We start from the raw sequence: 12256 nt of genomic DNA, 5'->3' as shown, positions 1-12256 counted from the left end.
AAACTTGTCTCAAAAAAACAAAACAAAAATGTGTTTTAAGCCGGGCGGTGGTGGCGCACGCCTTTAATCCCAGCACTTGGGAGGCAGAGGCAGGTGGATCTCTGTGAGTTCGAGGCCAGCCTGGTCTACAAGAGCTAGTTCCGGGACAGGCACCAAAGCTACAGAGAAACCCTGTCTCGAAAAAAACAAAAACAAACAAAAAAGAACCTCATGCTTGATGATGTTTAAGGAAGTCACTGGGACAAACAGGAAGGTCAAAACACTCTAGATAAAATAGGAATCATCTGAGATCTGTCCAGCCGAGCCAGAGAGATGGCTCAGTGGCTAAGGGCACTTTACTATCCCAGAGGACTGGAGTTCAGTTCCCAGCATCCACATTGGCTCCACAGCCGCTTGGAACTCCAGCTCCAGGGGATTTTGCACCCTTCTCTGGCCTCAGAGTGTCTGTCTGTGTGCCATATGTGTTCAGGTGCCCCAGAGCTAGAGCTAGAGGAGGCTGCGAGCCGCCCAGTGTGGGTACTGGGGACAGGACTCCTGTTTCTGAAAGATCAGCAGTGATCTTAGCTCACCAATCACACAAACGTGAAAACTATTTTATTTTTGGTCCGTGAATTTTCAAACCTATTTTTTATTATCTATTGTGTGTGTGTGTGAGAGCATACATGCTGTGATATGTATAGAGGTCAGAGGACAATTTTTGGGACTTGGTTCTCTCCACCCACCAAGTGTGTTCAGAATCAGAGATCAGACTTGGAGGACAAGGTAATTTATGTATGTGTGCCCAAGTGTACATATGTGCACCATATATGTGCAGGAGCCGGAAGGTGTCAGATCACCTTGAACTGGAGTTATAAGTGGTTATGAGTTTGCTGGGAACTAAACACAGTTCTCTGTAAGAACAGCCAGTGCTCTTAACTGAGCCATCTCTCCAGCAGCCCCATCCCCACAAGCTTTTTAAAACAACTGTTTTATTTGGTCATTTTTCTGTTGGTTCTTGAGCTTGTGGGTTATTTTTGTCAGTTTGACACAAGCTAGGGTCATCTAGGAAGTGGGGATGCCAATTAAGAATTGTCTCTATTAGATTGGCTTGTAGGCAACTCTGAGAGTATTGTTTGTTTGGGACCTCTCTATGTAACCCTGGCTGGACTGGAACTTCCAATGAAATCCAGGTTGGCTTGGAATTCAGAGATCTACCAGCCTCTGCATCCTGAATGTTGGGGAAAAAAGGAAATGTGCCACCATGCATTTTTTTGTTTTGTTTTTGGTTTTTTTTTTGTTTTTGTTTTTTTTGTTTTTTGAGATAGGATTTCTCTGGGTTTGGAGCCTGAAGGCGTAAGTCACAAACAATGCCAATTTGGGATTATGATTAATAGGGTGATATTTATTTAAAGGGGAAAAACTTACAGATCACTTTCAGCCCTCTGCGTAACCAGGAAGGAAGTCAAGTCACCGGCGGAGCAGGAAGTGAAGAGAGCGAGGAGAGGGAAGTGGCCGCTTTTTTAAAGGGAGAGAGACCACACCCCAAGGGGCTGGTATCTCAGCGGCGATAGGCTGGAGGAGTGGGAGGACCTCCCGTAACACCTCCCCCTTCTGTTTAAATAAGAGAGTTCTAAACCTACTATGAAATTATATACAATAAGTACAAATATCCTATTCTAACTAGCTTAGGTCTTGTATAATAAATAACTTGGCCAAGTCATGAGAGAAAAGTAACTACATCTATATAGTCTTCAACCCCATCGAAGATCTGAGAAGGGAAATAATGTTACCTGGTTAATTAGGAAGTTCAGTAAAACAACTTCCAAAACATGCAACAAATCACAGAGACAACTAGCTACCTAGGCAATCACCCAAAGTCACATTAGCAGCGTTGAAGCAACCAACTTTGGCTAAGGCCTAACATAACTGACACACCATTTTCAAAGGCAAGCAACTTTTCAAAACTATCTTACCCTGTCTTGGCAGGATAAGACAGCCCTGTTTTATCCATTGATGCACGCTCTGTATCTTTGTCAGTGGCTGAGGTATGGGCATTTCTTTGCCCCAAGGCCAGTTCTGCCAAAAGGAAAGGCTCCAGGTGGAGTGTCTTTGGTGCTCAACATTCTCTCGGGAATAGAGTGGTGTTGCCAGGAGCAATTGTGTCTCACTACCACAAAACTCTGAGTTAGATTAAAGGCCATTTTCTACAGCTCTTTGAAGAAGTTGAAGACTATCTATCTATACTGAGTATAATCTCTATATATCTAAAGAACCTGATTAGTCTAATTATAAATGACAAACTTAGATGACTATTAGTCTATATAATTCTCAATATCTATCTAACTTAAAGATTAAGACAATAAACAACTGTGAAACAAATGAGGACAATGACCTCCAAATATAAACAATGTACAAATATACATTGCAGTAGGTAAATATATATCAATACACAAACATTATATAAGTATCTTAATCAGAGGTAGAAATGTACACAGCAATATGGTAAATATATACAATATATGTCAATACATAAAAATGTTTTAAACAGAGGTAGAAACATGAATGCATACAATAGTCAATACAATTTAACTTTGTATCAATATACAAGAATCTATATCAATATATTTGTCTAACAACAGTAACTCACAATTACAAATCTATTATCCCATCATCCCTCTTTTTTTTTTTTTTTTTTTTTTTCAAAATGATCCCTGAGCTTATAAAATTCCTCCCCCAACCCTCAATCGTATACTAATTATAATCAACCCCTAAATGATGTCCCTAAACCCAAGGGCAAACTTTACTGGGAGAGGGGACGTCGTCCTCTAGAATTACTTCCAGCTGTCATGGGGGCGACGTTCTTTCTGGGGGATCCTGTGAAAGTAAAATGATGGTTAAATTTCAAGATCAATGTCTTTTAAAATTGCCAATAGTCTCTGAGTATTTTGTGCAGGTCTGGCCAAAATGTTGTATAAGATGTGCACCATTTCAGCTAACCAAGTTGGAACTGTCTTGTGCAGCTGGTATCCAAAGCAGGTCTTGTTGTAGCGCTATCAGTATCATGACGTCATATCAACCAGGTGGAGTTGTTGTTATGGGGCCCCATCTTCTTCCTGGAAACTTCAAATGTCACTTCAGGAAAAACTCATTGTTCATTATGAAAAACTTAAGCATTAATCATATAGACATATATATATATATATATATATATATATATATATATATATATATTCAATGAAAGACATGATAGATATATTCAATGAAAAGTATGATAGATATGAAGAAAAGCAAAGATGTTTTCTAAACTCATATTTCTTTCTGTCCCACATCATGGCTCTTGACATGAGACAGAAACTCCAGAAACTCTGGGTTTTTCTCTTACTAACAGGCTTGGAATTGGAGAGGGACTGAGCCAGAGTCCAACTTCAAAACCAGCTTTATAAATTTAGAAATATGGTTTAATATTACTTACACAACCCATTCAGTTTTCTTGATATTTCCTATCGGGCAGGTACTTTTCCATCTGTCAGTATCCAAACATCCAGGGTCCCTTGAATTTTTCAAAGATGAGTGTTTTCCTGTGGAGATAAGAACAGAACCCTGCCCCCATTCTATATGTTTTTCTTACCATCTGTATGAATATCATCATTGTAGATAAGTTGTCATTTCTCCTTTCCAAGAGGTTTTTCCTCTTCAAATCGAAACTTTATTAATTTTGATGGTATCCACAATTTTTCTTCTCCTGTGGAAACAAGAGCAAAACCCCTTCCCCAACGTAGCACATCTCCTGGCTTCCACTGAGAGGTCAGCACATCTTTGAAATAAATCGGTTGATTTAGTTCAGCAGACTTTTCCATTATCCAATGTCTTTCTGCTGCTGTCGTTCCTTTCTCATTAGCGTTAAGAAAATTCAAGGTTAATAAAGCATTATGTAATCTATTTCTGGGGGTATTTTCGGTCCCTTTCTGTTTGTTCAGCATATCCTTTATAGTACGATTTGATCTTTCTATAACTGCCTGACCTGTAGGATTATTTGGTATACCTGTAATGTGTTTTATATTATAATAATCAAAAAAGCGTTTCATTTTCTTAGATACATATGCTGGACCATTATCTGTCTTTATTTGCGCAGGTATACCCATGATGGCCATAACTTCCAATAAATGTGTGATTACTGAATCAGCCTTTTCTGAGCTCAGGGCAGTAGCCCATTGAAAACCTGAATACGTGTCTATGGTGTGGTGTACATATTTTAATTTACCAAATTCTATAAAGTGGAACACATCCATCTGCCAGATTTCATTTCTCTTAGTGCCCTTTGGGTTACTCCCTGCAGGCAACGGTGTTTGATTATAGAAAGAACAAGTAGGACATCTCTTTATAATGTCCTTAGCTTGTTGCCAAGTAATGGAAAATTCTTTCTTTAGGCCTTTACTATTGACATGATGCTTCTTATGAAATTCTGAGGCCTGCAACACACTTCCAATCAATAATTGATCAATCTCAGCGTTGCCTTGGGCTAGAGGACCAGGCAGACCTGTATGGGACCGGATGTGTGTTATGTACATCGGACAAAGCCTGTTCCTGATTATGTCTTGTACCTGGATAAACAATGAAGTCAACTCTGTGTCATCTGGTATAAATTCAGCGGTTTCAATATGCAAGATAACTCTTTCTGCATATTGTGAATCTGTAACTATATTAAGAGGTTCTTTAAAATCCCTTAGCACCATAAGAATGGCATATAATTCTGCCTTCTGGACAGAATTATAAGGGCTTTGTTCCACCTTACTCAATTCATCTGACTTGTAACCTGCTTTCCCTGATTTATTTGCATCAGTATAGAACGTACGGGCTCCAGTTATTGGAGCATCACGTACAATTCTAGGAAGAATCCAAGAAGTTCTTTTTATGAGGTTAAGTCTACCACTTTTGGGATAGTTGCTATTAATTTCTCCCAAAAAATTAGCACAAGCTCTTTGCCACGGTTCATTGTCTTCCCATAACTTTTTTATTTCTTCAGTAGTAAAAGGCACTATAATTTCTGCTGGGTCTATACCTGCTAGTTGACGAAGTCTCAGCTTACCTTTTATAATTAATTCAGAGACTTTTTCCACATAAGTTTTTAATTTTTTACTTGGTTTATTAGGTATAAATATCCACTCTAAAATAATATCTTCCCTCTGCATTAGAATCCCTGTAGGAGAAATTCTGGAAGGCAATATGACTAGGATGCAGCTAAGATTTGGGTTCACCCTATCCACATGTGCCTCCTGTAATTTTTCCTCAATCATTGTCAGTTCCTTTTCTGCTTCAGCTGTCAGTTCTCTTGGACTATTCAAATCTTTATCACCATCTAAGGTTTTGTTTAAATGAACTATTAGATCAGGTGTTATCCCAACAGCTGGTCGTAGACTGGAAATGTCTCCTAACAATCTTTGGAAGTCATTAAGAGTCTTTAAGCGGTCTCTCCTAATTTGTGCCTTTTGCGTTTTAATTTTCTCTAACCCTATTCTGTAACCTAGGTAATTAATAGAGTTTCCTCTTTGAATCTTTTCAGGGGCAATTTGTAATCCCCACCTAGGCAAGACTTTCTTTACTTCTTCAAACATCCTTTCTAAAGTATCTTTATTTGAATCAGATAACAAGATGTCATCCATGTAATGATAAATAATGGACTTGGGGAATTGTTTACGAATTATTTCCAATGGCTTACTTACAAAATATTGGCACAGTGTAGGACTATTGAGCATACCCTGTGGGAGGACAGTCCATTGATATCTCCTATTGGGCTGAGAATTATTATAAGTAGGCACTGTAAAGGCAAATTTTTCTCTATCCTTTTCTTGTAACGGTATAGTGAAAAAACAATCTTTCAAATCAATAACTATAAGAGGCCATCCTTTTGGTAACAGAGAAGGCAAAGGAATTCCAGATTGTAGTGAGCCCATAGGTTGAATTACTTTGTTGACAGCTCTTAGATCTGTCACCATTCTCCATTTACCAGATTTCTTTTTTACAACAAACACAGGAGAATTCCAAGGGCTGGTTGATTCTTCAATGTGGTGAGCATCTAGTTGCTCCTGCACCAGCTGTTCCAATGCCTGTAGTTTATCTTCAGCTAGAGGCCACTGTTTGATCCATATTGGCTTCTCAGTTAGCCATTTTAAAGGTAGGGCTGTTGGTACCTCTAAAGGTTTGGTATTTGCTGTATGTTCTTGTACAGCCTGAATGGCTAGTGACCTTTTTCCATAATACCTCATCATATACTTCCCAGAATTATGAGTTCCTGGAACTACAGGAATGTTAATCTGGGTATTCCATTGCTGTAGCAGGTCACGGCCCCATAAATTTATGGCAATATTGGCTATATATGGCCTTAGTCTTCCTATTTGCCCTTCGGGCCCTATGCATTCAACCCATCTTGTGCTTTGTTTTACACGAGATAGGGTTCCAATTCCCAGGAACTGAACATCTACCTCTTGAAGAGGCCAATTCGGATGCCAAGATTCTGGGGTAATGATACTTACATCCGCACCTGTGTCTAATAAGCCTTCAATAAAAGTGCCATTTATACAGACTCTTAGCTTTGGTCTTTGATCATTAATAGAAGTCTGCCAAAATATACGTTTACTCTGTCCAACTGGGTTTTTTGACTCATCCTCCACATGGATTTCATCATTTAGACCAGTATTACTTTTTACAGCAGAAATTGGAGCTTTTAATTTTCTTGGTGAGGCACGTTCTCCACTGTGACTGGGAATGACTGGGCCACTGTTGGCTTGGGGGCCTGCGAGAGGCCCCTCAAGGAGTTTCCCGACGGTATCGGGTTGCCTTGTTTGTCTGTTGTTGACCTGCATTCATTGGACCAATGTCGGCCTTTACCGCATCTCCTACATATACCTGAAGGCCTAGGTCTCCTATCTTTGTCATTCCCAGAGGAGATAATATTCCTAGAAATTCTGTGCCTGCAATCCCTTTTCAGATGTCCTAATTTACCACAATTAAAACACCTGGCAGTTTGATGTCTCCTCATTGCTGTGGAAATCGCTTCTCCTACCCAAGATTCATCGTTATAGCTAAACGTCTCAACATTCATCGTATGCTGAATCCATTCATCCATAGGTGCTGATCTAGACTTTAAAGGCCCAATTATCTTTTTGCATTCTATGTTTGCATTCTCAAAAGCTAGAGATTCAAGAAGTATTCGTCTAGCTTCTGGGTCTGTTACCCCTATGTCCAGAGCCTTAATTAATCTTTGCAAAAAGTCAATAAAGGGTTCTCTCTGTCCCTGCCTAATTCTGGTATATGATTCAACCCTTTTTGCTGGATCTTGTATCCTATTCCAAGCATTTAAAGCTGCTTGGTGACATAGACACAGTACTTCATCATCATAAAGAGCTTGGACCTGTGGATCAGCATATTCTCCTGCACCAAGAATTTGATCTTGGGAAACCTCAATACCTTTTGCTCTTCCTTGCTGTTCCATATGTTTGGATTCTTCTCTGAAATAAATTCCAAACATCAAGGAAGGTCCATTATCTAAAACTGCAGACACTAACTGATGGAAATCATGGGGGGTAGCTCTAGCATTAGAAGCCCAAGTCCTTATCATTTCCTTTACGTATGCAGAGTGCAAGCCAAAATTAACAATAGCTTGCTTAATTTCTTTTAGATCATTCATTGCTATTGGCGTCCATCTAGCTTCTCTGACTCCCTTTGAGCCTTTAGAAGTTGACGCTTTGTCAGAATTAAGTATAGGGTATGCTGCTAAAACCTTTGGTAAGCCAGTTCTAATAGCTGGTGTTGGCATTGTATTCTGTCCTTGTGCCTTATTACTCTGTTCACCAGCTCCAATCATTTCTTCAATCATTTCAAGTCTTTTTATTATTGTCTCTTTTGAATCCTTAATCTCCTGACCTGCATGAGTTTCTAGTAAAGATTGTATGGTTCTTAGGAGTGCCATGATCTTCCTAAATGATAGAATATGCAAAAAAATACTGAAACCTAGTAACCAGTAAATTAAGTTATCCCCATAGTCATATAAACCTTGCATGATATAACCCATTGTATTGGTAACCAGAACAGTAAAATTCGCGTTGGAAACGAGAACTGCCATATTACCTATTATCCAGCAGGTGGCGCTGTTGCCAAGTCTCGACGAAAACACGGTCCTGTTTCAGAGTCCGCCTAGTATTTGTTAAAAACTGGAAAATGTAAGTTGCTCAACAAAGTAAATGTAATTAAATCAATTCCAGAGATGGAACCAGAAACCAGAATCCAGGGGTAGGGAAGAGCAACCTGGAAGCCGCTTATGCCTCCACGTGACAGAGTCACCCTGAGGGGTTGCAGCTTTCAGCAACCACGTGCTCTGGTTCGCGCCACTTAAGAGCTGTGCTTGCAAGGGAGATCTGAAAACGACTCAGAAAAGAGCAAATCACGCGGGCAGAGACTTCGCGGGCCTGTGGAGTTTAAATCCACAGGCAGCGGCTGAGGAAGCAACTGCTCCCGCCAAGCTGAACAAGCGCCCGCCAAGCCGAACTTCCGGCCGCCAAGCCGAACTTCCGGCCGCCAAGCCGAACTCGCGGCTGCGAGCCGGGAGAGGTTCTAAAACCAAACGTTGGGCGCCAAATGAAGGCGTAAGTCACAAACAATGCCAATTTGGGATTATGATTAATAGGGTGATATTTATTTAAAGGGGAAAAACTTACAGATCACTTTCAGCCCTCTGCGTAACCAGGAAGGAAGTCAAGTCACCGGCGGAGCAGGAAGTGAAGAGAGCGAGGAGAGGGAAGTGGCCGCTTTTTTAAAGGGAGAGAGACCACACCCCAAGGGGCTGGTATCTCAGCGGCGATAGGCTGGAGGAGTGGGAGGACCTCCCGTAACAGGAGCCTGTCCTGAAACTAGCTCTTGTAGACCAGGCTGGCCTCGAACTCACAGAGAGAGGATTAAAGGCCTGCACCACCACCGCCTGGCTGGGGCATTTTCTTGAATGATGATTGATGTGGAAGGGCCTGTGGTGGTGCCTCCTCTGGACAGGTGGCCCTGGGTTGTATATGAGCAAGTCACTGAGAGAAAACTAGCAAGCAGCATCCCTCCTTGGTCTCTGATTTAGTTCCTGTCTCCAGGTTCCAGTGTTGAGTTCCTACTCTGATGTCCCACAGTGATGGACTGTGACCTGAGATGATGTGCATGCCCAATAGACTCTTTCCTCCCCAAGTTGACTTCAATCATTGTGTTCATCACAACAGCAGACAAATTAGAACAATCTCAGTGTCTTCAGCCTGATGTCAGTGATCTACTCACCTGGGGTTCCCTTCCTTTAGTTGACCAGATATCCTTTGGGGTCTTTCATAATTGTTTCTTAACAGTGAAAAAGGTTCATAAAAATTTTTTAGCCAAGTTATGTCTTGTGAAAGATTGAAATTTTCCATTTTGCTTCCAATATCCATTTTTGTTGATGATTAAGGTTAGCCTTAATGTCCCAGGTCATTGCTGACCTGATGATTTTATGTTCCGAGTTAATTTTTCTTAGTTTTACATTCTCTCCAAGTCTTTTTTTAATTTTCGAGACAGGGTTTCTCTGTAGCTTTTTTGGTTCCTGTCCTGGAACTAGTTCCAGGCTGGCCTCGAACTCACAGAGATCCGTCTGCCTCTGCCTCCCGAGTGCTGGAATTAAAGATGTGCGCCACCACCGCCCGGCTCCAAGTCTTATTTTAGGATGAGCTGGGTTCAAGAGGAAAGCTCCTAAACTGCCCAGTTTCAATTCGTGATGAATCCGCACTGGTCAAAATCCAATTCTTTAACCAACCTCTGCAAATATTAAGATGAATGGCTTTTCCAGCACTCCAGAGACAGAGGCAGGTGGATCTCTGTGAGTCAAGGCCAAAAGATACACAGTGAGATCCTGTCTCAACAAAACAAACAAAAATAAAAATAGTAACAAAAAAACCCACTTTTCAGACGTCTTAGCTATAGATTTTGATTTTGATCTTGAGCAGGTCCCTTCTTTGATCTTCATCTATCTATTAGGCAGTATTTTAGTAGCCTCATTATTTTAAGTTTGAAATAAAAACTTATGTTAAGCCGGGCGGTGGTGGCGCACGCCTTTAGTCCCAGCACTTGGGAGGCAGAGGCAGGTGGATCTCTGTGAGAGCGAGGCCAGCCTGGTCTACAAGAGCTAGTTCCAGGACAGGAACCAAAAGCTGTGGAAAAACCCTGTCTCAAAAAAACAAAAACAAAAAAAACTTATGTTAAGCAGTTAGAACAGGACTTGGGCTCCTACAAGTAATGAATAAATTTTAGATATTTTTCTCATGTCCTCTATTATTGTTATTATTATTATAATTATCATTATTATTTTGGGATAAGTCTTGTAGCTTTGATTGGCCTTGGCCTTGTTTATGTGACCAAGGTGACAACTTCCGAGCCCCCTGCCATCACTTCCCAAGTACAAAGGAGTGCTACCATGTGCACAGGGTTTTGTACATGCTAGGCAATACTCTGCTACTGTTACATCCCCAGCTCCTGACATTTAGTATGTATGTATACGTGTATGTGTGCTCTGGTGCCTGAAGACGGCACTGGCTCTCCTGGAGCTGTACTTACAGGCAGGTGATGTAAGAGCTGCCTCAGGTCCTCTGGAAGAGCATAAAGTGCTCTTAACTGCTGAGCCATCTCTCCAACCTCAGCTCCCAATCTCTTATTCTCGAAAAAAAATTAAAAAAAATAATTGAGAATTTGTTTTCTTGTAGCACTGAGGATGAAACCAGGGTCTTGAGAATTAATACACATGTATTTGTGTCCTAAATTAACAGTACTTCATTTTCTTTATAGCCTGATGGTTTTTTTTTTTTTTTGGTTTTTTTCGAGACCGGGTTTCTCTGTGGGTTTGGAGCCTGTCCTGGAACTAGCTCTTGTAGACCAGGCTGGCCTCGAACTCACAGAGATCCGCCTGCCTCTGCCTCCCGAGTCTGGGATTAAAGGCGTGCGCCACCACCGCCCAGCGCCTGATGGGTTTTTAACTCCACTTTATAATGGGTCTGGATTTCACTGTCCAATGTGCGGCCTCAGGGAAATGGTGTTCATAAGGCCTCCTTCGTAGGCTTGAGCTAACCTTGCCAGTCAGGTGACAGTAGGAACGGTTCCCTGACAAATGAGGATGCACTATCACAACTTTGTCTCCAGTAGTGACTTGTAGCCCAGGTCAATAGAAGTTGGAATGGCACCAACAGTTCATTTTGTTGCTCTTCATTTGTTTCAGGATGCCACCTAAAAGACTTCGGAGATTTGAATTTTACTAAAGTTCCCAAAGATGATCCGTACAATAATCTGGTAGTGTACCCTCGCTCAGTGGGCCTTGCCAACCAGGAACTGGCTGAGGTGGTTAGCAGAGCTGTGTCAGGTGGCTACAGCTGTGTCACCATAGGAGGAGACCACAGGTAAGCTGGTAGCAAGGGTGCTTTGGGGCTCAGTGGTTGGCTTATTCCAGCATCCTTACTTGGAGAAAGAGGCACAACAGACGAGAGTATGCTCAACACAGCAAGCATAGACACGGACTAAGCAAGGTTCTTGAGAAACTGAACTGTTCTGGAGAACTCGTAGGATCCATCCATAGACCGAAGTGACCTGTTTTCATCAGCATTTCTGCTGTAACATTTGCTCGTGATGCTAAAATTCTCTCTGATAGAGACCCAGTCAGTCCTTTCAATCTTAGTGAATTGTTCTTTCAAGTATGAGAAGTGCTCAGCTGAGATCTATTAGGACTAGATAAAACACATGTAAAATGAAAAACTGGAAAGCACTAGAGAATTTCAGAGGCGGGAGGGTTGTAGGCTCGTGCGGTCAGACTTTACCAGACAGTGGGAAAGCAGAGGACGAGAGCAGTGCTAGCATTGACTCACTGGCGCGTTCAGTTAGGCAGTCCTCCTAACGATGTCATCAGGGAGGCACCACTTATCTCATTTATTGCTAGAAGCTCTGAGGGGCAGAGGTTAGATAACTTGTTCAAGGCCTAATGCCAGGAAGTACCAGAGCTGCCATCCAAATCTACTTTCCCTTTTTGATTGAGTCTAGCAATTTTCCCTGGGTGTTCGGAGAATTTTCTAGATTACTATCAGAATTTAAACCTTTACTCTTCTGCAGAGGCAAGTAGCTTCCTCTTTAGGAATAAAACTCAGACTCAGGTTCTCTGGAGATGACTGGGCATTCAGTGGAATCAACCAGGAGAAGGCAGGTCTTTTGCCTCCTACCTCAGTCCCATCTCTGAATGCTTAAT

At 41.4% G+C, this 12256-nt stretch overlaps 1 protein-coding gene across 1 annotated transcript in view; it reads left to right on the top strand.

The window, feature by feature from the left end:
• Positions 1–12256, top strand: part of Arg2 (arginase 2) — a 33191-nt gene that overhangs the window by 13648 nt on the left and 7287 nt on the right. Inside the window, exon 3 of the mRNA XM_075948700.1 lies at positions 11243–11420. Coding sequence (XP_075804815.1) covers positions 11243–11420 — 178 coding nt within the window. The remainder of the gene's footprint in view (positions 1–11242; positions 11421–12256) is intronic.

The sequence above is a fragment of the Microtus pennsylvanicus genome, chromosome 14 (assembly GCF_037038515.1).
Source record: "Microtus pennsylvanicus isolate mMicPen1 chromosome 14, mMicPen1.hap1, whole genome shotgun sequence".
NCBI lineage: Eukaryota > Metazoa > Chordata > Mammalia > Rodentia > Cricetidae > Microtus > Microtus pennsylvanicus.
Note: the sequence above shows the minus strand (reverse complement) of the source record. Positions and strands in the feature narration are given on the sequence as shown.